The following is a 27,964-nucleotide window of genomic DNA, read 5'->3' as shown; positions in this document are numbered from 1 at the left end:
AAATAACTATACAGATATATATATATATTATTTTTTTTTTCAGTGTTCCAGCCCAATTAGTGATCTAATTGGGCCAGTTATTTCACCTTGTTTATTTTATTATTGTATATATTTATTTTTTGTTTTTGGCTTTCCTCAGAAAAGGCAATCTAATAACACTGAGGTTGCCTTTCTAGGCGAATGGCGACCTCAATACAAAGTGACCGCTTTATTAGGTTACCTACCCTGCCCTTTTCAAGAAATGAAATGTGCCTTTAGAAATTGCATCATTTGTTCATACCAAGAGTTATGAAGTGGTTAAGCATATACACAGAGATGCTATATGGATGCATTTCAATGCAACAATTAGCAATTTGCAAGTTAGCAAAGTGAAATATACACTGGTGTTCAAAGAACGTGCATTACCCATTACAATTGTAATTGTCGTCCAAATAGCGTTAAGTATATGGCAATATTTCTTTTTTGCATCAGATAAGATTGACACACGTAGATGATGACGTAACATTGCATCAGCTGTTACTTTCTGCTATATAAGCACGCTCTGCAAGAGTTGCAGCAATTCCTTGCTTGTGTCAGGATGGCGAGTTACTGCAGTTGACGGCACAAAGAAAGAGTGCTATTGTTGCTTTCTGTGCTATTCTTCCCATCATATTGCTTATAGAGTGACTTGTAATCAGTTGACCAGACGCAAACGAGTCTCTACACCAAAACAGGACTGTGTTTTGAAGTGCTTCTACCTTATAAACCGTAAAACTTCTTCGTCTGAGCTGAAAAGAGAATGGGAAGAACATACAGGAGTGGTAGCAAGTGTAGTAGCAGTCAGAAGATGCTTCAAAAATGGACTTGTAGCCCATTGTTCTAAGAAGAAGCCCCTCCTCCTCACACAAAAAATTAAAAAGGCACAATTAATTTGGTGTAAGGAGCATTTACAATGTACCCCTGAGCAGTGGAAGTCAGTTATTTTCTCAGATGAGAAATTCAACCTACATGGATCTGATAGGAGACAAAAGATTCACCATACACATAGTTAAGAATACTATCCAGACGTATGGTGTCTACAGTGAAATTCCCTACCAGCCAAATGATATGGGGGATGCATTTCGTATCGCGGAGTAGGTCACCTGCGGTGTATAAAAGGTTCCGTAAATGCCAATGGATACCTAGCTAAATTTGAAGGCAAATTGCTGCCAACCATTAGAAACCATTTCAACCTGTCAAGTAACTGCATCTTTCAGGACAACTCTGTTCCTTGTCATCAGGCGAAAAGTGTAAGTAGGCACTTCTGTAGTTACTTTAGCTTTATTTCTGCATTAGAGGTTTGATAGTAATGCGTTTACATTTGTTACAAGTGAAAAAAATGGTTGGAAGAATGGTCCATTACAACTCTTAGTTGGCCAGGAAACAGCCCAGATCTGAATCCTATAGAGAATTCTGTGTGGAATCTGCATTTGCTACAAAGAAACCAAAGACCCCTCGTGAACTTCAGGAAGCCATAATTCATGTTTGGAACCACAAACTATCAGTCGATGAGCTTCTGAAATTGATCTTGTCAATGCCTCGATGGTGTGCTGCTGTCTTCAGGGCCAGAGGTGGTTCAACTAAATATTAGTTTGCACCTGGTAACTTTTCATTTTGTTTTCCATTTAAAATGATAAATTGAAGCAAATTGAGGGCTTCTGATAATATTTCAGCCATAATTGTCATGTTTTTACCAAAACTGTTGTATAAAGGATGCAAATGCTCATTTTGGAATATTTCGAGAGCACCTGTCTAATATTACTTAGATTTGCCTAAACTATTAATAAATATCTTTTTTTTTTTGTTTTTATTTCTATTTGTGATGCTAGTCATTAATGTAATATACCATCACAAAAAATGATTAGAAATGTGAAATTCCTAGGTGATGCACTTTCTTTGAACACTAGTGTATTTCAGTAGCTTTGAATGTGGCACTGTAATCTGCACCAGACGTGCCAGTGCCAGTATCGTGAAACAACTGAAATCCTGCTCTTGTTGGATATCACCATTCTTCTCTTTCTTGGTGATTCCCTTCTGTTTCTAACTTGCGCTCTCTCTCTCTCTCTCTCTCTCTCTCAGGGTAATTCAAAAATTTTTTTTGGATGGTGAAGCAAAAGCCTCAGGCTTCCTTACACCATATGGCTAATAATAATAATAATAATAAAATAATAACTCCACTATGTTGTGAAAAAAGACCCATAAAAATTCTTTGTCATTGACAATCCTGTCAAACTCAGGTCTTTTCCACCAACTATGGGGAGAATGGTGATTATTACCAACTATGCTGGTAATAAACCCACAAGGGCTTTATGGATAAGACGGCACTTGTCTGTTCATAAACATTTTAATGGTTATCATTTATGTATATATCAAATTTAGGGTTTTCTATTTTGTACAATGAAATTATAAAAAAAAGAGGAATTTACTTGATTGGAGAAATCAAGCCTTATAGGTACCTCCATAGCTGAGCGGTCAGGAGCAGGAGTGCAGCAGTACATGCTCTTTGAGTATACTGGGGTTCAAGCCTCTGACTGCTGAATACGGTCAATCTGCCAATCTGCACTGGACCAGTGTGGGTTTGGTTTTTTTTGGTAGTTGTTGGTGCATCAGCTTCTGTGGCCATAATGCACCTCCCAAGGTTTTTGCAGTACTTTGATCCAAGCCCGAGGTGGTATTCGAACCCGCGACCTTTGAGTTGCCAGGCAGGCACTTTACCCACCCGGCTAGCTCGGTCGGCACCAGTGTGGGAGATTATGGTCCATTTCCCTCAACCTGAATTGTTGAGGAGGCTTCCAATCTTGCAATGGATTAATAATGGCTGCTGCTTATCTTTTTACCATACAAATAATAATTTAAGTCCTCACCACTGGTATGTCTGACTTGGCTGTCAAAGAGAAGAGATCCCTTTAAATGGATTTCTTTATGTAAAAAGCATCACCTGTTTGCAAAGTCGAATTGCATGCGGGTAATCGGGATAATTCTTTGCTGATTAAAGTTTTCTATCACTGTCCATTGTTTGAAATCAGTGTATTTTCGTTTCTAAAATCATTCAGATGGACAAACTTCTCCACTACAGCTTAATGAAAACTAGCAACTGCCACTCGTATTCATTTGGTGTATGGAACTTGTAATAAGTTTGGGCAGTGTGAAACGTTTATGTGTAATTTCTGTGTAATTCAGGAAAATCACAAGGCTTTATAAGGCTTTTTCACTTTCTTGCAAAGTGAAAATCATACTTATAAGTATGATTTTCACTTTGAAAACTTTGTGCTTTACTCTTCCAAACATCATGTTGGTTATACTTTAAGATGATTATTGAAAATCACAAGCAATGACATAGCCATCCATCTATTAATTACATGTAGCAAATTGCATCTGTCAAGCTCCACCACTTTCTGGATTATTCTTCTTGTCAGATTGGCATAATGAAACTCAATATTTAAAAAAAAAAAAAAAGTGTTTTTGTTTATACTTTGGTACGACCTCTTTTTTTTGACAATAAATCCTACACAAATACAATAGCTAATCTTATTTAGCAGTTATGGGCTTTAACTATGTCCACTCAAAGAGTGTGTGCTACCTCTTGCTCCTGACCATTTGGCTAAGTCAGGCCTGTATGCAATTTTAAACTTGTGATCTCGATTAGGCCCGAAGTAGCCGAGTGGTCAGGAACATGAGTGCAGTAGCACACACTCTTTGAGTGGACAGAGGTTCAAGCCCGTGACTGCTAAATACGATTAACATTTGTATCAACGATTTACTGTAAACTACACTGACCTGGTGGTCATGCCAGAGCATAAAAAAGGGCAGTTTTTTTTTTTTAGTCATACTTTTGTCCCTTGTTTTTTTACATGTAGGTTGTGTGACATCCATCGAAGTTGATTCCATGTACTACTTTTCTCCAGCTTTGATTTTTACCTGCTTGGCTGAATTTTCTACAGGAATTACACGAACCTTTCACTGTGTACCCTCCATATTACTCATGTTTCTTTTGCTATTCAAATGTATAGAAAAAGTAATTGTTTTTGCTAAATATACTTTTCATCTCTGGATATCAATTGAATAAAAAAAATAAATAAAAACTTAAGAAAGTAAATTTAAAAGTAATATAAATAAAAGGAGGATTGTTTCAAATGCAGGTTATTGCACTACAGTGTGGCACGTGTCTAGAAAAGACTAGAACTGTCCACACAGTCAACCTAAAGTAATTAATATAGTTTTTAATCATTTTTAGTTTTCATGTGGATATTTTTATGGTAAGTGAAATTTATGAAGATAACCAAAGTGCACTTGGTTATTTTCAAGAGTACCATCTAATTTTGCAAGAAGTGAGATGTTTGCGTGTAACCAGACATACAGTTTGCTACTGGTGAAAACCAGCTTGGTTTTCCCTGGTAAATGTGGTTTAATTTGGTGTTGCTTGAAGTGTCAGTCACAGCAGTCAGTTCTGAAAAGTTATCTTGCAGGCGTGCAAATTTCATTAATAAAAAATCTATATTTAATGTATTTTTGGGCAGCTGGAATTTCACCCACAGCAATGTTTGAGCACTTGTTCTTAGCAAAGCAGAAGAGTTGTTGAAAAAAAGAGACATTGCCACCCTTCTCCTTATAATAAACAATTTTACAGCTGCCATATTAATGACTGTATCCAACAAGTGGAAAGCATACCAAAATATCCAATACGACTGTAAATCATTGTAGAAATTTCAAACATCCAAATACATGGGTTCATACCAAACACATAGAAAATTACTGGGAAACAACCAAGAATGTTTTTAAAAAACTGAATGGGTCACTAGAAGATGCCCAGCTGGGTGAATAAAATAAATTCACTCAGGTGAATTCACCTGGGTGAATTTATGTGGCAAGAAGTATGGAAAGTCATCTGAGGAAGCAATTTGAAACTTTGTTCTTCACATAGGCAAAAAGAATCCTTGTTTTTTTATCATTATGTTAAATCCTTCTTTAATTCTCACTGATAGGACACTTTTTTTTCTATTTTATTTTTTTTGTAGTGGTCTACCACAAGCCTTGGCAGAAAAAAGCAATGATGTTTTACATGTTTGCCAACTACCACAACTTGTAGTAATCATGTTGATCCAGTGGATAACATCTTCAGAGACGTCTTCCATTCTGGAAGTGGTAAAGCAAGTGACAACAACTGTGGCATCTGCCAGTTAGGATAGATTTTATATTCCTATAAAAGAAGTTTTCATGTTCAAGAGATTTCACATTTTCATTCACTCATATGTATTTAATAAACAATTAAATATCATTTCAGTAAAAATTCCATTCACAATAACCAGGAAAGAGTCAGTCTCTAAGTCTTTCATTTACTCCAAATTTCTCAATGACAAACTGAAGGTTCGATTTTACAAACTCTTTCCCCCCTCCTTTTCCTGTTAGGAGGAATGCTATCAATTTTTTCTTTTCCTACAAACACTTGGAAGCAACAGTGTGCTTACAAGTGGTACAAACTGCGAGCTGTTGCTCTATACCACATATTGGCAACCTGCGGGCTGTATCCGGCCCTCTACTTCTTTTGATCCGACCCTAATCAATTTCAGTGAAGTTTGTCTGATTCATGGTGAGAGAAAACATGGTGTGTTCTACTAACTCACATTAAGCTGACGTCATATGACTTGCGCAAAACATACCATGTTTTTCCCACCAAGGTCTCTTTCTCACTTTGACTAGCAATGTGTGTGAATGTGTTACAATGTGTCAGTTCGGTGCCTGCATTGATGTTGTGTTCTGTTCAGTGCCTGTGTTGTAGAAGCAGTTTGTTTGGCAGTTCTGAATATTGCTTATAAATTTGGGACAATGTCAGGGGTTATGTCAAAAAAAAGAAAAGTAGATGCAGAGAATCGTCAATTTCAAGAGAACTGGACGGAGGATTATTATTTTATTCTGAATAAAGGATTTCCTATATGTTTGGTGTGCAAGGAATCCGTATCTGTCAACAAAGAATACAACTTGAAGAGAACTTTACTTCGAGACATGCAGATCACCAAAAAATTGATGGACAACTACGAAAAGATGAAATACGGAAGTTGAAGAAGAACTTGGACACCCAGCAGCAAATGTTCAACAAGCAAAGAACGCAGCACCACAGCATTGTCAAAGCCAGCTTTGTGGTAAGCGAAAAAAATCGCTAAGCATTCTAAGTCATTTGGTGAAGGAGAATTTATCAAAGAATGTCTGCTGGATATTGCAAGTATAATATGTCCTGAAAAGAAAAAAAGACTTCAAGAATATTCATTTTTCAAGATGTACTGTTGTCCGATGGATAGAAATTATGGCTGATGATATCAAAAAAAGTTTAAAAGAGAAGATTGCTAGATTGAAAGCATTTTCAATTGCTTTGGATGACAGCACCGATGCCTCTGTACAGCACAACTAGCAATATGTCTTCGAGGAGTTGATGCAGATTTCAACATCACAGAAGAATTATTGGCGCTTCGGCCGTTAAAAGGAACAACTGCCGGTGAAGATATATTTGAAACAGTCAACACAGTCTTCGAGAGATTTGGGCTTAAATGGAGGTCACTATCTGGCATATGCACTTATGGAGCCCCTGCAATGGTTGGTACAAGGAAGGGATTTATTGGAATAGTTCATGAAAGAGCAATAGAGCTACAGATCCATCAGGAAAATTTAACAAATTTTCACTGCATTATCCACCAACAAAATCTGTGTGCAAAATCGATTAAATTCACAAATGTTATGGAAGTTATAGTAGCCAGTATTAACTTAGTCATGTGCACTTAATCACTGCCAATTTAAGGAGTATTTGGCACACCTATTTTCGGATAATGAAGATGTGTCTTATTATTGTGAAGTTAGGTGGTTGAGTAAAGGTAAAATGTTAAAACGATTTTATGATCTGAGACAAGACATTGCAGATTTTATGGACATAAAAGGAAACAATTAACCAAGTAAAAGATGATGAGTGAGTGTATGATTTAGCATTTCTTGTAGATGTCACCGGATACCTAAACGAACTGAATCTCAAATTGCAAAAACAAGGACAACTGGTTCATGAACTGCATGGACATGTCAAAGCTTTTTGTAATAAACTAAGATTGTTCGAAAATCAGATAAGAGCTAAAAATTTATCATTTTCCTACTCTAGCAACTCATAAAAATATCCCTTATAATTGTTATGAAGAAGAACTGAAGGCACTAATAGAGCAATTTGATACAGGGTTTGCTGACTTCCAAAACAGACTCCACATTCGCTATATTTGCTCGTCCACTGGATGCTGATGTAAATAATGTGCCAGAAAACTTACAGATGGAACTTATTGAGCATCAGGTGGATTTAATGCTAAAATCACAATCTAACAACATTGCTTTGACGGATTTTTATAAATTTTATTTGGTGGAAGGAAAATGTACAAATTTACCCACCTTTTCAAGAAAACAAATCATTTGTCTTTTCGGCAGCACATATATGTGTGAACAGTTTTTTTACGAGGATGAAATACAATAAATCAAAAATTCAGACAAGAATAATGAACGAAAACCTCGAAAATTCTATGCAATTATCCTTAAGTAATATTTACGCCAATATTGATAGTCTCGTAGTTCAAGTACAAGGCCAATCTTCACATTAAATTGTTATGTTGTTCAATATATTATAAAATTTATGTAGAGCTTTATACCAAAGCATTATATTATAAATAAATGAAATATGAAGTAGCAACTTGTTTTAATTCATTTAATATTAATTTATTTTATTTAATAATTTGGTCCTGCCCTTGACTTGGAGACAGAATGATAATTTGGCCTCCAAACTAGGAATGGTTGCTCATGCCTGCTCTATACAATACTAAAAACTTGTTAAGTATCATTTTATTTATTTGTCCTTTTAACATTTGTCATTCTACTGTTGGCATTTGTGTCAAGCAGATGTGCCTATTAGAGCTCTTCATAGATACAGTACAGAAGTATAGATAAGAGGGGATTACAGCAGGATTACAGAAGTAGAGCAGGATTTAAAAGGTTATTTAGTATATTGTAAAGTTTATTTTAATAAGTTTTTTCTTTTCCTGTAATAGTTTGATTTTTTTAATATTATAAATATAATTATTTGAATGTTTCTTTTATTAATAATCAGTAAATTTTATAATGGTTATTACAAGATCCGCCTTGAACACTTCGTCAGAGGGTACCATGATTCATACGGAAATAGCCGATGCCAATTCCCAGGCGAGTCATGATTTTATCCCTTGCAGAACCTCTGGCATGTATTCCAAGGTCAACCTAGTAGATAATCCTAGCTCACTTGGAGATTCTTTTCTTTGTCACCGTTGTAAGGAGTGCACCGATCTTAAGTTACAATTTGGTGCATTGCTAGAACAATTTGAGTCACTGAAAAAAATGGGTGCTTGCCCTCGAGAATAATGTAACTGGGAGCTCATCAGGGACTCAAAACTCTAGCAACATACCAAGTGATGCATTCCCGATTCGGGCCCCAGAACAGAATAACCAGGTGCAAACTACTCTGGTTTGAAAGGACTTAGTTTTATTAGGGGACTCCATTGTCAGGGAAACAGGAAATATTTTTTGTAATAAGGATAGGTGGAGTAGAACGAGAGTATGTCTGCCAGGAGCAACTATTAATGATGTCACCAACAAATCGTCAGATTTTAAGGGGGGGGGTAAAGAGAATATTATTATTCATGTGGGGACTAAGGACATTAAGCATACACAATCAGACGATTTGTTAGACAAATATAGGACTATGCTGAAGAAATGCAGCACATATGTGTGAACAGTTTTTTACGAGGATGAAATACAATAAATCAAAAATTCAGACAAGAATAACAGACGAAAACCTTGAAAATTCAATGTGATTATCCTTAAGTAATATTAACGTCAATATTGATAGCCTTGTAGTTCAAGTACAAGGCCAATCTTCACATTAAATTGTTATGTCGTTCATTATATTATAAAATTTATGTAGAGCTTTATACCAAAACGTTATATTATAAATAAATGAAATATGAAGTAGCAACTTGTTTTAATTCATTTAATATTAATTTATTTTATTTAATAATTTGGTCCGGCCCTTGACTTGGAGACAATGATAATTTGGCCTCCGAACTAGGAAAGGTTGCCCATGCCTGCTCTATACAATACTAAAAACTTGTTAAGTATCATTTTATTTATTTGTCCTTTTAACATTTGTCATTCTACTGTTGGCATTTGTGGCGAGCAGATGTGCCTATTAGAGCTCTTCATAGATACAGTACAGAAGGATTAAGCAGGATTACAGAAGTAGAGCAGGATTTAAAAGGTTATTTAACCGTCTTCAGTTAGCTATAGTGGGAGTCCCACTATAGCTAACTGAAGACGGTTTCGAAAGTTGCTCATGCACGGCTATTAGCTTTTTATCTCACTTTAATTTATTTTAATACATAATTTAATTAGACAACCATAGAATGGAAGGTGCACTTTCCTTTCTTAAGCAAATTTATAAAGCTCATAATTTAGTAATTTTTAAATTTATAATTTCTTTAAGTCATTAAAAATTTCATAACTACTAGGTACGTGGTGGAACTTTCAACAAACTAAGTGGATTACTATGAGGTGAGTGCTGAAAATTAAGCTAAGCTATATCTACGATCTAGTCATTAAATCACAGCACATAAGGACTCCCTAATATATCATCAGTTACTTTACATTGATATTTAGAGAATAAAAACCCTTTAGCATTAGTAGGGGCATATGATGCAAGAAAGCAAGCTTATGCATCAGCCAAAAAAAAAAAAAAAAAAACCCGCTGCCATTTCACCCCTCCATTTGTTCCAAATACTTGTCCAGCTCAGCCTTAAATTTATTTAGGCTATCAACTTCCACAACAAAGGATGGAAGTTTGTTCCACCAACCAACTACCCACTGGCTAAAGGCAAACTTCCACACATCTATCCTACATCTGTCTTTCCTCAATTAGAATTTATGCCTTCTCAGGTGATTATTCTGAGCAAGTAGAAGAATCCCATCAGCATTGAGCATGCTCAAACCATTCAAGGCTTTATACACCTCAGTCAGATCACCTTTATGTCAATTCTGGGAGTGAAGTTGAAAAAAAATGTAATTAACAATGTTAAAATTTAACATGCTTATTTAATAAAAAAAAAACTTTCGAGCCTACAGGCCAGTAAGGCTCCTGGGGTTGATGGCATATACCCTATAATCTTAAGGGAGGCGGCAGTGAGTGCATTGAACCATTGAGGCTAATTATGCGAGCATCACTGGACTCGGGAGTGATTCGGTTAGATTGGAAAAGTGCCAATGCATCTCTAATACATAAGGGCAGTTGTAAGAGTGAAGTGGGAAATTACCGGCCTGTTATTCAAACTTTAGTAGTAGGGAAAATCATGGAGACAATGATCAAAGTTGGAATTCAGGATCATTTAGATAGAAATGGAATTCTGAAGGATATTCAGCATGGTTTTGTAAAGGGAAAATCATGTTTAACTAATCTGGTTAGTTATTTTGACAGGGTCACTCAGGAGCTGAACTTTGGAAATAATTTTGACACTGTTTATTTGGATTTCAGCAAAGCATTTGACTCAGTACCACATGAGCAGTTACTTTATAAGCTGGAACAGGTTAGAATCACAGGGAAAATCCTTAGATGGATAGCTGGATGGCTTTGGGGCAGGAGGCAGAGGGTTGTGATAAATGGTTATTCCTCAGATTGGGTTGATGTAAGAAGTGAGGTTCCCCAAGGATAAGTATTAGGACCACTGTTGTTTTTGATTTTCATAAATGACATCGATGAAGGGATAGAGAGCGTGATGTCTAAATTTGCAGATGATGTAAAGATTGATAGAGTAGTTAATGATCGCCGCCAAGCAGAGCTTCTTCAGAATGATCTAGATAGACTTCAGGAATGGTCAGAAAAATGGCAGCTATGCTTTAATCCAGCGAAGTGTAAGGTATTACACCTGGGGAACAGTAACCCCAAAATAACTTATACAATTGGCAGAGTTGAAATAAAGCCAGTAGTGGAGGAAAGGGACTTGGGTATTACGATACGGTCAGATTAAGTCCTCTGAGCATTGTAGACAGGTTGCAAGGAAGGCCCATGGTGTCCTATCGATGATGTATTGAATAATTGCTAGTAGAGATAAGGACGTCATAATCCCATTATATAAGGCTATTATTAGACCACACTTGGAAGGAATACTGTGTTCAGGTATACAGACGGCACCTAAAGAAAGACATTTTTGTGCTTCTTGAAAGGGTCCAGAGATGGGTAACTCACTTGGTGAGATCGGCAAAAGGGCGTCCATACGAGGAAAGACTTCGAATATATGGGTTGCAGAGCCTTGGAAACCAGACACCTTAGAGCAGACTTGGTCGAGGTGTTTAAGGCTCTGAGAGGCATAAGCAAAATGAGTGAGAATGAAAGTTTCACAGTTATAAATGATTCTAGGACAAGGGGCCATAATTTCAAGTATGGGGGGGGGGGGATGTTTAGACTGGATTGCAGGAAGTTTTACTTTAGCCAGCAAGTTATAAATTACTGGAATAAGTTGTCTACATGGGTAGTAGAGGCTGACAGTTTGGGGAAATTTTTGAGAAACATACCTCAGAACACAAAAGAGCCATCTGCTTGGTAGACATAGAACACTCAGTCATTGCTGATGAGCACTTCTGGTCAATCCGACACGACATTAACTCACGCCGTGATGTCATGGTTGTCGATTGGTCCCGCCATTACCGACGCTGCACCTGGTTGGAATCATTGCACATCACATGCTCTAATACTTCAGTCAACAGAAGCAGTGGATGTTGTGTCCACCCTATTATTGAGGCAACCATTCTCATGACTTACAAACGCTGGCAATGTTCACATACATCAAAACTACAGGGTTCAACTTCAAACAGTTAGTTGTTACATCACGCAGTTTACTGTGCATGACTGACACTACACGCTCTTAAGTTCTATGTTCCTAAACTTTCAGTTCAACTGATGAAGGTTACCATAATAACTGAAAGCTTTTTGTATTGTATGAATTTAACTATTCTGTTTTACTATTTAACATTAAACCTGTCATTTATTTTATTTTAGTTTCGCTCTGTGCTACATAATAGATTATACTGAATGAATCCAGAGCGCACAGGCTCTTTACCTATTTTCTTCTTATTATTATTTTATTCTTATCATTTCATTTTATTTATTTTTTGTTATTTTATTATTATTGTATTTATTTATTTATTTATTTTTTTTTTTTTGGCTGTTGCAGCATAAGCCATAGGCTTCCTTGCACCATGTGGGCATTACTAATACTAACACATGGAACCAATTTCAAATTATTCATATTATGTAAACATGTAACTTCCATTTGATTTATTTTACAGTATGAACGGTGGTATAAAATTAACTGTGTATGTATTTATTCTAATTTATTGGTTATTTAGAATAATTTTTTTTTTCATTAGACATATAGATCTTACTACAAACCATTCATCAAACGAGATGCATACAGCATGAATCCAGTTCTCCTGAGACCAAAAAGTAGAGGTTACATTAAACTACGCTCAGTTGATCCCTATGATTATCCTATCATCGATCCACACTATCTCACCCATCCAGATGACATTAGGGTTATGGTGGAAGGTAAGGAAATATTTTTGCAATATACCTAATTGTAATATACTGAAAAATAATTGTGATCATAATTATCATATTTATTTACATTCTCCTATAAAAACTCAGAGGTAACTTGTAATTATGAACAAAATATGTATTAATTCAAAGAAATCAATTGTGTGTTGGCTCACCTTACCTATGACTACTTTGGTGCATCATGGAAGGCTATCCACCAATTTCTTCTCCAGTCTTCCTTTAAAGTATTTGTGAACTCCACTGTCATAAGGGGCCATCTTCCTTCCCCTAATTTTGAATTGCTGGCCATCCCAAAAATGCTCAGCTCAGTTGTATTTAAGTTTTTATTGTTTTTAAATTTATTGAAATTATTGTTTTTCTAAAACTTTTGATTTAAATTTAGTAGTATAACATTATTTTGTGATTTTTTGATTAATTTGGTGTATTTATTCTTTACTCGGCCTTGTAAAAGTATCGGTAAGGGTTTCCACGTGTTCGTAACTACCGTTACCGTTAGTAACTTTCCCGCCATTGTGATACCGTACTAGATATACCGTAGGTTATATACCGTACTAGATAGCGTTAGCAGTTAAATTGTACGTTTAAATAAATACATATAACGACTTAGATTACAAACGTAATATAATTAATAACATAACATAATTAATTAATAAATTAATAGAATCATGACTCAGACCAGAGCAGCAAAGCAAAAGGCTCAAGCTAATGGAAGTGCTGTGGCTCAGAGCAGAACTGAGGGGGGCAGTTGTCCTCTGACTCACAGCCTTATAAAATGCACTGTTTGCTTGATGTTTGCAGAGCAATCGGGTACGGGACATGATACTGCCAAGGGGGATGTCTTTGTGTGTGCACGATGCAAGGAGTGTATCGATATCAGGCAACAACTCGGCGTTCTTGTGGGCCTATATGAGAGCTTGAAGGACAGGGTGGATGCCCTCGAAGAAACTAAATTGAGGGGCCCATCAAGCTCTCAGCTGCCCATATCAACGCCAGAGCTTGCACTTGGGCATCGCGTGACACAGAGACAACCCCTAAGGCAGAATGCGCTGGTCCCGAAGGAACTAGTAGTTGTTGGTGACTCTATTGTCAGGGAAACGGGGAACATGCTTTGTAAAAAAGATAGGTGGAACAGGACCAGGGTATGTCTGCCAGGGGCAAAGGTTGATGACGTTGTAGAGCGAATATCATCTTTTAAGGGCACAAAAGGTGATATAGTTGTACACGTTGGCACTAATAATATTAAGAGTAGGAGACCGGCAGAATTACTTAACAAGTACAGGTCACTGTTGAACAAAAGCCGAGAATTAGGGTTGAATTTGAAAGTGTCTGCAATTCTGCCCAGACACGATAGGAGGTAGTATATGATGAGAGCCTTGTCGATCAATTCGGCCCTGGAAAGATTGTGCAAGGCTCAAGGGGTAGAATTTTTTTCAGCCTGGACTGTACTTGTTAACAGGAGAGATTGCTTCTACAGGGATGGGATACACTTAAATAGAAAGGGTGCAAGAATATTTGCTGATGCTATCGAGGCAGTGTTAGGTGGGTCGGAAAACTGCTAGCTTGGGGGGAGACAAAGACCAATAGATTGACAGTAGCCACTGGCAGAGGTGAAAGAGATTCTTGCACTGCTTCTATTAGAATGAGCAGAAGCCTGAAAAACAAGATGCATGGTATTTCAGAGACTGCTGGGAGCCATTGCGGTACAAGTAAACACATGGGTTGTGTTAGGGTAGCTAAGAATAGAAACAGGTGCAGGTATACTTGCGTGTACACCAATGCTAGGAGTTTAGTAAATAAATTTGATGAATTTGAGGTATTGCTCAAAACATCGAAGGCAGATATTGTTGGGATATCAGAGACGTGGTGTCACACAGATATAAGGGATGCAGAACTGCAATTTGGGGAGTACAACGTATACAGAAAGGATAGACAGGATAGGAAGGGAGGAGGGGTTATGCTATTAGTTAAGAAACACATAAAAACCAAGGAAGTGAAGCCAGTCGACATCGCTGGACAGTGCAGTGTGGAGTCAGTTTGGTGTGACATAAACATTGGGAGATCAAAATTGAGAGTAGGAGTGTGCTATAGGCCTAATGACTCTGATGAGTATAATAAGGAACTGTACAGGGAAATAGAGTGGGCCAGTAAATCAGAGTGTCTTATAATGGGAGATTTTAATTTCCCAGATATTGACTGGAATTTGGGGGCTGGTTACTCACACACTAGCAGGACTTTTGTGGATTTATTGGATGATTGTTTTCTACATCAGCATGTTCGGGAGGCAACTAGAGGGAGTAATACTCTTGATTTGATTATCAGCAGTGATTCTTCATGCATTAAGAATCTGCAGATAAATGAACCACTAGGTGGCAGTGATCACAGTGTGCTGAAGTGGGATTTACTCAGAGAGGTAACTACCATTAGGGGGGTAAAGGGAAGGGTTATTGCTTCCGTAAAGGCGACTACGATGGACTGAGACAGTATTTAAATTCTATACAGTGGGACCAACTGATGATGTTACCAACAGCAAATTCAAAATGGGAAGCATTCAAAGAACTTATCTTGGAAGCTACTAGGCTTTACATACCAACTAAGAAATATTGTTCAAGGTTTAGGCCAAAATGGATGTCAGATGAACTAATGAGGCATATGGCAGAGAAGAAAAATGCATGGGATACATACAAATTAACACATGACACAGAAGCCTAAGATAGATACAAGTTGATATGCAACCAAGTTACAAAGGAGGTTAGGCAGGCGAAGGCAGATTACGAGAAATCCTTGGCAAGGGATGCAAAGAAAAACAGCAAAGAGTTCTTTACTTATGTAAACTCTAGAAGGAAGGGGATGAATCAGATTTGTCCACTTGATATTGATGGGTCAAGTGTTGATGATCCTGCTCAGGTAGCTAACAAACTAAATGAATATTTTGCATCAACATTCACACATGAGGAGTTATTCAGCGAGGGGAATGCCAGAGGTGTATTCAACTCTAGCAGTAAGCTACAGAATCTTGAAATAACTGGGAGTAAAGTGGAGGAGAAACTGTTGAAGATAAACACAAGAAAGGTACCCGGGGTGGATGGGATCTATCCAGTTATATTAAAGGAGGCAGCAAAGGAAGTAAGCAAACCCTTAGCCATAATTATGAGAGCTTCCTTGGACTCAGGGGAGGTACCCATAGACTGGAAATGTGCAAATGTGACCCCAATTCACAAAGGAGGATCAAAGGCTGACACAAGTAATTATAGAACTGTGAGCTTAACTTCTGTTCCAGGAAAATTAATGGAGGCACTGGTTAAAGAAGCACTGCAGGATCATTTAGACAAGACTTCAGTTATAGCTCGGACACAGCATGGTTTTGTTAAGGGGAAGTCTTGCCTGACCAACTTGATTGGATACTATGATGCAGTCACAAAAGAACTGAATGCAGGGAATAACTTTGATATTATATACTTGGATCTTAGAAAGGCTTTTGATACTGTTGCACATGGAAGACTGCTACACAAATTGGAGCAGTGTGACATTGGAGGCAAATTGCTGCTATGGATAAAGGGGTGGTTGAGGGGGAGAAGACAGAGAGTGGTAATCAATGGACACTGCTCATCGTGGACTGATGTTATTAGTGGAGTCCCTCAGGGCTCAGTGTTGGGTCCAGTATTGTTTTCTGTATTTATAAATGATATTGTTGATGGTATATCGGGCTTAATGTCCAAGTTTGCAGACGATACAAAGGTTGGCAGGGTTGTCAAGGACACTACTGACACTATGCTGCTGCAACAGGATCTGGAAAGGTTGAGCAGATGGGCTGAGAGGTGGCAAATGAAGTTTAACATTGACAAATGTAAAGTACTACACATGGGAAACAGCAACCCCAGAGCAACGTATCAACTCTGTGGTACTACACTGACAGTGGTAGAGAATGAAAGGGACTTGGGGGGTGGTTGTGCAGATATGAAGTTCTCTGAGCAGTGCAGACGGGCTGCAAGAGTAGCTCATGGAGTATTGTCAATGATATACAGGAATTTTTCCAGCAGGGATAAGGAGGTGATTATTCCATTGTATAAGGCGATGGTCAGGCCACACCTAGAGTACTGTATACAGGTCTGGACGCCTCATTTCAAGAAGGATGTAGAGCTGCTGGAACGAGTACAGAGAAGGGCAACAAGATTAGTGAATGGAAAAAGGGGTGCTCTTACGAAGAAAGGCTTAAGGTTTGCAAATTACAGTGTCTGGAGACTAGGCACCAGCGAGGTGATCTGATAGAGGTGTATAAAGCCTTGAATGGTTTAAGCATGCTCAATGCTGATGGGATTCTTCCTCTAGCTCAGAAAAATCACCTGAGAGGGCATAAATTCAAATTCAGGAAAGACAGATGTAGGATAGACGTGCGGAAATTTGCCTTTAGCCAGCGGGTGGTTGGTTGGTGGAACAGACTTCCATCCCTTGTGGTGGAGGTTGATAGCCTAAATAAGTTTAAGGCTCAGCTGGACAGGTATTTTGAACGAATAGAGGGGTGAAGTGAAAGTGGGTTTTTTTTTTTTTTTTTTGGGCTGATGCTGCATAAGCTTGCTTTCTTGCATCAAATGCCTCTACTAATGCTAAAGTCAGAACTCTGTGCTTGTCACTGTGATGTCATATTGTTATTCTCTCAGATATATGCATAGTGTGCATAGTGTGCATAGTATTAGGGTCAGGCGCCACCTGTGGTTTCCCACATCTGCGCCAGATGTTCGCTGTGAAGGAATACAGTACTACTGTAAATGCCAGAAAAGTGTTGTGTGTTGTATATGACATATTGCGTTAGGTTCTGTTGTGTGTCTTGGCATTTGGCCGCAGGGCCCCTAGTGGGACTCCACGTTGCCCGCACACACCACTAGGAGGTAGCCAGTCTGCCCATTATTCTCTGGCTTGTCTCCGCCAGGGTCGCCAGAGCTTCCTGGACGGAGACAAAAAAAAAAAAAAAAAAAAAAAAGGTAGAGTTGGGGAAGTACAGAGTGTACGCAAGAAAGGAGGGTATAGCTAGAAATATGGAGGATGTAGGCGAAGGTATCCTCCAGGTTATCAATGGAGCAATAAGTGCCATCAGTTGAAAGGGGAACCCGGGAAGGACAATAAATAAGGCAGCAAGAGAGCAGATATATGCATTCACAATCCTATCTTTGTGAGCTGGGCACCACTGTGGTGGAAGTTTTCACACAGAATTTGTCCAGAACACTAATGTAAGATGCAGCCAATGCTATATTTCAGTATTCTGAGATCACGGCACACATTTTTAGAAGTTGTAGAGAACCCAGTGCATTATTCTGGAGCCTTTGTGACCATGGGTCCCTTGAGTAACCTAATAAACTATATTTACTGAGGTGTAGTGGTGTGCAGTGAGATGCTCACTGATTCCAGTGCATGAAACCATGAATATTTGTTGCAGAATTCATTGTTTCATGCACTGGGATCAGCAGGAACACCACATATCACAAAAACTATCCCAGATTATAACACCTTTTCCTCCCACCTTTAGTTTGGATAATGTGCTCAAGCAGTAAAGTTTCAACAGTTGTATCCTGCATGCTCAAATATGTCCATCATACTGGAAGAGCGGGCAGCATGACTCATCGCTCCACAGGGCCATTAACCCATAGTTCGAGTTCAGTGTGCCTTGCATTAGTTAACTAAAAGATGAGCTAACATGGCATTGGCTCAGGATGTTGAATTTTAGGTGGATGTCAAAAAAAAAAAAAAATATCCCTTTCATTCAACAAGAAATAAGTGAACAATTTTAAAAAGAAACTCTATATAGGCAATTAGGGTCCAAATTTTTGACCATTGAAAAAACTATTAAATCAAATTTATCTGCTGCTTAATTGTTTAATATAACATTTTGAACCAAATAAATGTCACAGAGCCCTCTAAAAGATCAATTTCAATATGTAGCAAGCTGTCCCTCCTCCCCACTACTTTCAGAATCAAATGAATATATTAAAAGTTGCAGAATGTATGTTAAATTTAAATGCCTTATAAATGATGCAAAAACAGTTTGGTGGCAAATTCTTTTCAGTTCAAATTCAGATTTTCACTGAAAAGAATTTTCCACCGAAAAAGAATGCTTGATAATGAACACCAAGGTGAAGTTGGAATGATAGAGAAGGAAAAAATTTAGGATCCCCTTTTTGATAGCATAATCCAATCACTGATAAATGTCTATGAAGAATTAAAATATCCATAAGACCATTTCAAATGGCAGATATTCTCACCAAAAAATTTTACAATTCATGTGCCCAAACACTTTGACAGTATCATTGACAAATCTTTTTTGTGCCATTTAGAATTGTTATAACACTGCCAATATCAGTGGCCAGTGCTTGAAGGGAGCTTTTCCAAAGATGAAGTTAATCAAAACCTACCTCTGTTCCATGATGACACAAGGTCAGTTGGATGGAACAACAACCTTATAAGTTGAATATGCCATCACCTCGGATTTAGACTTGAAATGTTCCAAAGATTTGTAGCTCTTAATGCCTGGAAAATTAATCACTGAAGCAGAAAATTCAACAGTATGTAATACTTAATATTACTTGTTAAATTAATAAATTATATATTTTTAATTTTAATAAAATGAACTGAATGAAAAACAATACAACTAACAAGAAATTTGTTTTATTTTTGAATTTAAAAACCTTTTTCAGTATATATGAATGGGATGGTGTGCAGGTGCCACAACCCTTTAAGCTCATTCTACATACCAATTGACAGTTTGTGTTTATTAAGTGTGTGTGTGCACACACTTAATAGGTTTGCCTGTGGCCACCCACAGCTCCAAACTCAATGAGACCTGATGCTGAGATGAGGTAAAATATATAAGTAAATAAACTCTTTAATGTACGATAAGAGAGAAAATGAACTGTTCTGTAGTATAAGCCCTTCATGGCCAATAAAAGTTATAAATGGTTAAGAATTATACAATAACATGATGGAAAAAAATAAAATACAGAAGAGTAGCCAGCCATCATATGGCATGTTGGCATTGGTACCTTACTTTAGTGGATTATTGTCAGCTTGACAACGTTTAATCCTTGAGCAATGGTATATACAGACTTTTGTTAGAAAAGTATGAACAAGCAAATTCTGAATTTATATTTAAATTGATGATATATATATATATATATTTTATAACTTACCAAAGTGACAAGGTACTGTATTTTCTTTCCAATTTCTCCTATCCCTGAAAAATATGTATTAAAAGGGAAATAAAAGAGAAATGGAATTGAATAAGACAGTAGCTTTCAGTTTTTCCCATATCTAGGATATGATTATTCCTGTAAAAAAAAAAAATAATAATAATAAAATTAAATAAATAAGTGAAATAAATCACTAAATAAATCATGCAGCCCAGAGGCAGAATTACCAATGCAAAACTTACAGACCCATGGGGCAGACCTGTATGTGGTTGTTTTTTTGTTTTTTTTAGTTAGTTGTTGGCGCATCGGCTTCTGTGGCCATAATGCACCTCTCAAGGTTTTTGCAGTACTTTGATCCAAGCCCAAGGCGGGATTCAAACCCATGACCTTTGGGTTACCAGGCAGGCACTTTACCCACCAGGCCAGCCCGGTCAGCTATATGTGGTTGTGCCACTGCGAATTGCTAAATGGCACAACCACATAGAATAATTGCAGCTGTTTGGAAATTCATAGTTAGATTTCAACATAAGTAATCAGACATCCTGCATATCAGCTTCTGTACATGGGAAAAATTGACTGAAACTCAAAATATTGCCAATGTACTGGTAAGGTTTAAGGTAACACCATGTCATGTATTTGATTGTTTGATAGAATTCATCATAAAGGTCTCATCAACAAGCTCTCATCTTATAATGTGCAAGTTTTCTCTCTGAATGCTCTACAGGTGACGGTCGATGGCTCTCTGTTTTCTAACTTCTCCACTAATGCTGGTAACCCCCAAGTTTCAGTTCTTTCTCTCACTCTTTTCCTCTTATATATGAGCTTCTTCCACTGACTGGAAATCCTATCCATAGTTTTTCTGATGATAGCACATTGCATTCCGCCTTCTAGTTTGAAAAATCTGCACTGCATAAACAGCTTCATCTTCGCAAATGTCCATCATAAATTTCTTAAATGCTGATCTCCAGGTAATTCTCCAATGGGACAAATAAAACTTAGTTAATTTCAATCCTTCTAAAACTCAGTCCTGTCTTATATCACACATCTTCGATGGTACCTTCGACGACGTTCAGACTCTAGACAAAATCACATATCTCTATTAGTGATTACCCTGACTTCTAATCTCTCTTGGCATAAGCACATCACATATATTGCTTTCCCTATATAAAAAAAAAAAAAAACGGATTTTTTTTTTTTCACTCATTATTTTTCTTCTAAACAACTATGTCCTGTGATAGGTGTGCTGCAACATAACTTTGTACATACTGGGGGTCCCCGATATCCAAGTATTCATTATCTGAGTCCCCGCAGTTACGAGGTTGCAAATACAGTACAGGCAATGAAAATAACGTGGAGGATTTACTAACATGAAAGATTTTGCAAAAGAAGTGGGATTCCACAAAGTTGATGATGGGGCACAATTGCTTGAATCAAGCGCAAAACCACTTAAACATGAGGAGCTAGCAGAATTAGACCAATTACCCACAGAAGAAGAGAAAGCCAAAAATGATGAAGCAAAAGTTAAGTGCAAAGTTAAAGACATAACTAAATGCTACGACACAATTTTATTTAAAAAAATAAGGCAAAAACAACTCTGGATTCATTTGTTATTTGTAAAACTGAAAACTAGTGTAACTTCAATAAACTTTACTTAACCTTATGTTTTTCAACATATTATAATAAAAAATGTCTAATAAAATAATTGTCTCATTTTTCAGTTCCTTTTATCCATTTTTTTACTATGTACAAATACATATTACAAAAATTTGGTCACCGTTTTAAGTATAATTTTCTGAACCATTATACTCGGATAATGAGGACCGCCCTGTATTTCCTTGTTGCAATTAAAATGTTCTATACTTATTCTGTAAAAATCTCAAATCTGCCCTACTATGGCATAAGTTATTATTTAATTTTTAAAGTGGGTTGATGCTCACTTCAAAAATTGTTTTAAAGTGTATCAGAAAATTTGTTTTTTAACCAATGGGAGAAATCTTTTTTTTCATTTTCTTTTTAACAATGAAAATAATTGTATTAAACCACATAACGCAAACTTCAGTGTTTTTTTTGAATATTTATAGGTATGAAAATGGGTATTGCACTTAGCAAAACTACACCTCTAAAAAAGTTTGGGTCTGTCCCCTACATGACACCCATTCCAGGATGTGAACTTTATCACAGAGGCAGTGATGATTATCTGGCATGTATAGCTCGAACTTTCACATTCACGATCTACCACCCAGCTGGAACCTGCAAAATGGGAGCCATTTATGATCCGACAACTGTAGTTGACCCGGAATTGAGGTCAGTAAGTATATCACTTAAAGCTGCATTGTATTAATCTTCATATAAATAAAATCACAGGGGATTTACTTCCACCCACCCCCTAGATAAATATATTACATATATAAAAGTGCAAGCGGCCTGTTCCAGGCATTTTTTTTTATTTATATATATATATATATATATAAATAAAAGAGGCCTCTGTAGCCAAGTGGTCAGGAGTGAGAGTGTAAAAGCACACTCTTTGAATAGACTGGGGTTCAAGTACCTGACTGCTATATACAGTCGATCTGCAACCTGCACTGCACCTTGTTGAGGAGGCTTCCATCTTACAGTGGATTGACAATGGCTGCAGATTTATTTATATACATATACACAATATTTAGTTCAGTTTTTCCTCAGCAGCAGCAATAAGGATATGTGTTGCACACACTCAGTACCTGAGTGTGTGCAACACATATCCTTATTGCTGCTGCTGTTAGGGTTTTTTTTTTTTTTTTTTGTATGTCTAGTAATAATGTTATAAATTGAAATAAAAAAGGAAAAAAATAAAAAAGACTGACCCAGACTGTTGAATTTTAATGAATTAAGCCAAACAAAAAATACTCCATCCAGGTTTTTATAGCATTATGATTGCAGATAATGCTGAATTATTAAAACAACAATTATTATTATTATTACTACTAGCCATATAGTGCAAGGAAGCCTGAGGCTTATGCTGCACCAGCTAAAAAAAAAATTTCCAACAAGTTACCCTGAGAGAGAGATACAAGGGAATTACCAAGAAAGAGAAGAATGATGATATCCAGCTCAGGACCCTGGGTGTGCCAAGCCCATACTCACCAGATGTGAGCCCCTGGAGTTAACTCTCTTGCTTTCCCCTTTCAAATTATATATTTCTGCATCCCCCTAACTGAAATTTCCCATGACCTTTTCTGATCTCATGCGTCAACAATGTGGGGAAAAGCATTACACTTGTGACTGCCAACTCGTGGGATTTGACACTCCAAAAATGATATGTTATATTAATGTGTTTATAGAGTTCTGATTACGCAAGACATGCTGTGTCTTGTTCTGCTAATTCTACTCATATAACAATAGTCGCCTTCTGCCTACACCATTCTTGGACATTACGTGTTCGACGCTCTTGTCCATTACACAGGAGAACGGCGTGATGTTATCGACCGATTAGATGCCTGCGGTAGTGTAATATTTCAGTGGTCACATCCCTTGGAACGTTCGAAACGAAAGTAACACAAGCTCCGAAAGTGACGCTTTTTCTTTTAGTTGTACAGGTCACGGAAAAAGTATAGGACACGATGAGGAATGAATGCTTCTTGAAAGCAAGCGAAAGGGATAGAAATGAAAATATTTTTCATAGAAAGAACATTCATAAATGAAGAATGGCAAAATTTAAAGACTAACTTAAATTACAGGTAATGAAAACAGAACAGGCATGGAAAGGAAGAAAATATAGATTAAGGAAATGGCATAAACACAAATCAGGCAAAACAATTTTTTTTTTTTTTAAATAGCTCTAAGTATTCCTTCCACTCAGCTGCTACTTGTACTTTCAAATAACTTGGACATATGAAACCAATTTTTTGAAACCATCAGGGGAGAGCTAGCTACCAGCTAACTGTGTGACTAGAGGTGATCAACAGAGGAGGAACTAGAAGACATTCCAGGAAAAAGAAACTCAACATTCATAATAGCATAAATGTCTGGGGCACAGAAACAGGATAATATACAGGGCATATATTTCTTTTCAATTATTAATAAACAAATAAATAAATTTTCTGTTTATACTCTGGGATGACCACATAGTCAGGAGTTTACAAGATAGAAAGAATAAAAGAAACAGTACTGTACTTAGTAGTCATGTGAGCTTGAACCATGATCACTCAGAATGTGCACTCGTGCACCCTCATCTGACCATTCAGCTACAAAGATTGCAACTGTTGTCCTTCTTAAATGTAAGCACAAACTTTTTTTTTTTTTTTTTGTTTGATGAGACCTGACATTGTGTTTCAACAGTTATCATTGAAGTTTCTGATCCAATATTGACTTTTAATTCTTCCAATATGCAAAGTCTGTTATAAAATATTACCACTCTTTTAAAGTAGTCCAAAAGATCCAGGGATCATAGATGTTCAAACATAAACATGTGCTGCCTTCACTGTAAAGAAAGCACTATAGAAAGGTAATATATAACTGTTGGACATCTGGGGTTGACCACCAGTGCCACTAACCTAACAGTAAGTCAAATTTCATCAAATTCTCAATGATAAATTAACACTTATATTTGGATTGTGTGAATTTTTGAATCACCCTATGTAAAAGATATGATGTTATTAATGAAACAAGTAACTATAAAAAGCACTTAACAAAATAATATTAATATCAAGAATGAGAACATCCTTAAATCATTCAGTTTGAGAACTTGTTTATGATATTTGCAAGTACTGATTTTTTTGTTGCAAAGGTAACTAGGATGAAATATCTGGAGACTAGACATCTTAGAGGAGATCTGATTGCAGTGTTTAAATATCTGAATGGATTGAGTAAGCTTAATGCCAATGGAAACCTTCCACTTGCTCAGGCTACACATACTTAAATTGTAGAATGGCTGTAGGATAGATGTGTGTAAATTTGCCTTTAGCCAGTGGGTAGTTGACTGTTGGAATAAATTTCCATCTGGTGTTGAAGTGGGTAGTTTGAATAAATTCAAATAACAAACTGTTAGAGGGGAGGAAAAGGTCATATGGAAAGTGTTTTTTTTTTTTTTGTTTCATGCTGTATAAGCTGGCTTTTTTGCCTAATTGTCCACTACTAATACTAAGATGCAGTATATTGTGTTTATTCTATGGTCAGTTTTGTTGGACTTCCAATAAACAAATGGGGAGCATGACAACACCTTTACAATCCTATTTAACCTACTGAAATCTTTACTGTATAGTTACTATAGTATATACAATAGTTCATGTGAAATAAAACTGATTGAATAATAATAAAAGTAATTTTTTGGAGACATTTAAACCAATTACATAAAATTTATATAAAATCATCATCAGACTTGAATTTATATTTCCATAGGTTTATTCTGATGCCACTCTGGCCTACATGGGATGGGATCTATCCAGTTATATTAAAGGAGGTGGCAAAGCAACTAAGCAAACCCTTAGCCATAATTATGAGAGCATCCTTGGATTCAGGGGAGGTTCCCACGGACTGGAGATGTGCAAATGTATCCCCAATTCACAAAGGAGGTTCGAAGGGTGACACGAGTAATTACAGACCAGTTAGTTTAACTTCTGTTCTGGGTAAAATAATGGAGTCACTGGTTAAAGATGCATTGCAGGATCATCTAGACAAGACTGCAGCAATAATTCAGACACAGCATGGGTTTGTTAAGGGAAAGTCTTGTCTGACAAATTTGATTGGTTATTATGATGTGGTCACAAAGGAACTGGATGCAAAAAATAATTTTGATATCATATACTTGGATTTCAGGAAAGCTTTTGACACTGTTGCGCATGGAAGACTACTGTACAAATTGGAGCAGAATGGTATTAAGGGTAAGTTGCTACAATGGATAAAAGGATGGTTAAGTGGGAGAAGACAGAGGGTGGTAATCAATGGGTGCTGCTCTTCGTGGACTAATGTTATTAGTGGAGTCCCACAGGGTTCGGTGTTGGGTCCACTGTTGTTTTGTATATTTATCAATGATATTGATGAAGGTATATCAGGCTTAAAGTCGAAGTTTGCAGATGACACGAAGGTTGGCAGGGTTGTTAATGACAGTAATGGCAGTGTGCTACTGCAACAGGATCTAGATAATTTGGGCAGATGGGCTAAGAAGTGGCAACTGAAGTTTAACCTTGACAAATGCAAAGTACTGCATATGGGTAGAAGTAACCCCAGAGAAACGTACCAACTGTGTGGTACTACACTTAAGGTGGTAGAAAATGAAAAAGACCTGGGAGTAATTGTGCAGTCAGATATGAAGTTTTCTGAGCAATGTAGACAGGCTGCTAGGGCAGGTCATGGGGTTTTGTCAATGATATATAGGAATTTTGCTAGCAGGGAAAAGGAGGTGATTGTCCCTCTGTATAAGGCAATGGTCAGGCCACGCCTTGAGTACTGCGTACAGGTCTGGAGGCCTCATTTTAGGAAGGATGTAGATTTGCTTGAGCGTGTACAGAGAAGAGCAACACGATTGGTGAGGGGAATGAAGGGATCCTCTTACCAAGAGAGGCTTAAGTTCTGCAAATTGCAGTGGCTGGAGACTAGGCACCTGCACGGTGATCTGATTGAGGTCTATAAGGCCTTGAATGGGTTGAGCACGCTGAATTCTGATGGGATCCTCCCACTTGTTCAGAATACGAACCTACGGGGACATAAGTTCAAATTAAGAAAGGATAGATGTAGAATAGATGTGCGGAAATTTGCCTTTAGCCAGCGGGTGGTTAATTGCTGGAACAAACTTCCATCTGTCGTTGTGGAAGTTGATAGGTTAAATAAATTTAAGGAGGAACTGGACAGGCATTTGGAGGGTATGGTGTGATTTTTTTTTTTTTTTTTTTTTTTGGCTGATGCTGCATAAGCTCCTACACTTGCTTTCTTGCATCAAGTGCCACTACTACTACTACTACATACCATCCAGAGGATGTAAGCTTAAATGTTCTAAAAGATTCTTTTATTCACAATAAATCTGCTTATAATAAAATGATATTCATTTATTTATTATGATGTGATATCCAAATTCACTATGAACTAGAAAAAAAAAGCATATTTTTGTCAATCAAGAAAACTATCTCCTATTATAAAATTTTGCTTATGGAAAAAGAAAAAAAAAATTAAGTCTACCAGTGCAGATTTTACTAATGGAGGTTTTTACAGGAATGGACTATTTGTGTTAGTAAGAGTAACCATGTACTCAATATGCAATGATTGGCAGTTAACACCATTTCTTCCTCCTTTTTATATTCGGGTTTTTTCATGTAACTTTTGTTTTTCCTTTCCTTTCAGAGTGCATGGGATAAAAGGACTTCGTGTGATTGATGCTTCAGTTATGCCAACAATTATTTCTGGAAATTTAAATGCACCAACCATTATGATTGCAGAAAAAGGTTCAGACATGATTATGGGTAAAATAACTATACTGGAGAGGGAAAATAATTACATGGATATTCTCAGGTGATGAATACAAAAGAAATGCTACCAAGATCTGTGTAATTTTTTTTTATGTGTATATTGCATCCTTTTGATCATCACTAAATGGTGATGAACTAATAATTCTGTCAATGGAGTTTTCATGTGGCAACATCAGCACAGTCTGGACATTTTGGACTGTGCTGACTTCTTAAATTATATTTTATAAACCATCAAGCTATTTACAATTGTATATAATTAAATAATTACTAGTTAGAAGAAAATATATTTAAAAAAGCAACAAAATCAATGTTGTTTATTAAGTGCAGTGATTTTCAAAGGCATTTAAAAAAATTACATCAGAGTGATTGACAGAAATATAAAGTATAAATTTCACAGAACACCATGCCATCATGCACACTCTTGTTAGGTGGGGAGAGTATAACCATGTGACAGAGAACATGCAAATTAGAGATGACTAAGTGCTAGTCAAAAGTGGAAATGAAAAACTCCAAATAAAGAAGGCTGGGGGAAATTTTTTTTTTTATCTTGATCAAGCATCTATGCAGTAACTTTGATCTGCAAAACAAGGTTAAAGTGAAAGCAAACTTTGATAGAAGAAAATTAAAACCAGTATTACAAGCCACCTTTAACTGGAGCAGATGATTTAACAAATTGATTATGT

General features: G+C 36.9%; 1 protein-coding gene across 1 annotated transcript in view; it reads left to right on the top strand.

The window, feature by feature from the left end:
• Positions 1-27,328, top strand: part of LOC150075016 (glucose dehydrogenase [FAD, quinone]-like) — a 56,812-nt gene extending 29,484 nt beyond the window's left edge. Inside the window, exons 9-11 of the mRNA XM_090389042.1 lie at positions 12,481-12,658; positions 21,924-22,146; positions 27,157-27,328. Of these exons, the coding sequence (XP_090245168.1) occupies positions 12,481-12,658; positions 21,924-22,146; positions 27,157-27,328 (573 nt within the window). The remainder of the gene's footprint in view (positions 1-12,480; positions 12,659-21,923; positions 22,147-27,156) is intronic.
• The last annotated feature ends 636 nt before the right edge of the window (positions 27,329-27,964 follow it).

Source organism: Mastigoproctus giganteus, chromosome 14, assembly GCF_048544385.1.
Source record: "Mastigoproctus giganteus isolate SK-2022 chromosome 14, ASM4854438v1, whole genome shotgun sequence".
NCBI classification, from domain to species: domain Eukaryota; kingdom Metazoa; phylum Arthropoda; class Arachnida; order Uropygi; family Thelyphonidae; genus Mastigoproctus; species Mastigoproctus giganteus.
Note: the sequence above shows the minus strand (reverse complement) of the source record. Positions and strands in the feature narration are given on the sequence as shown.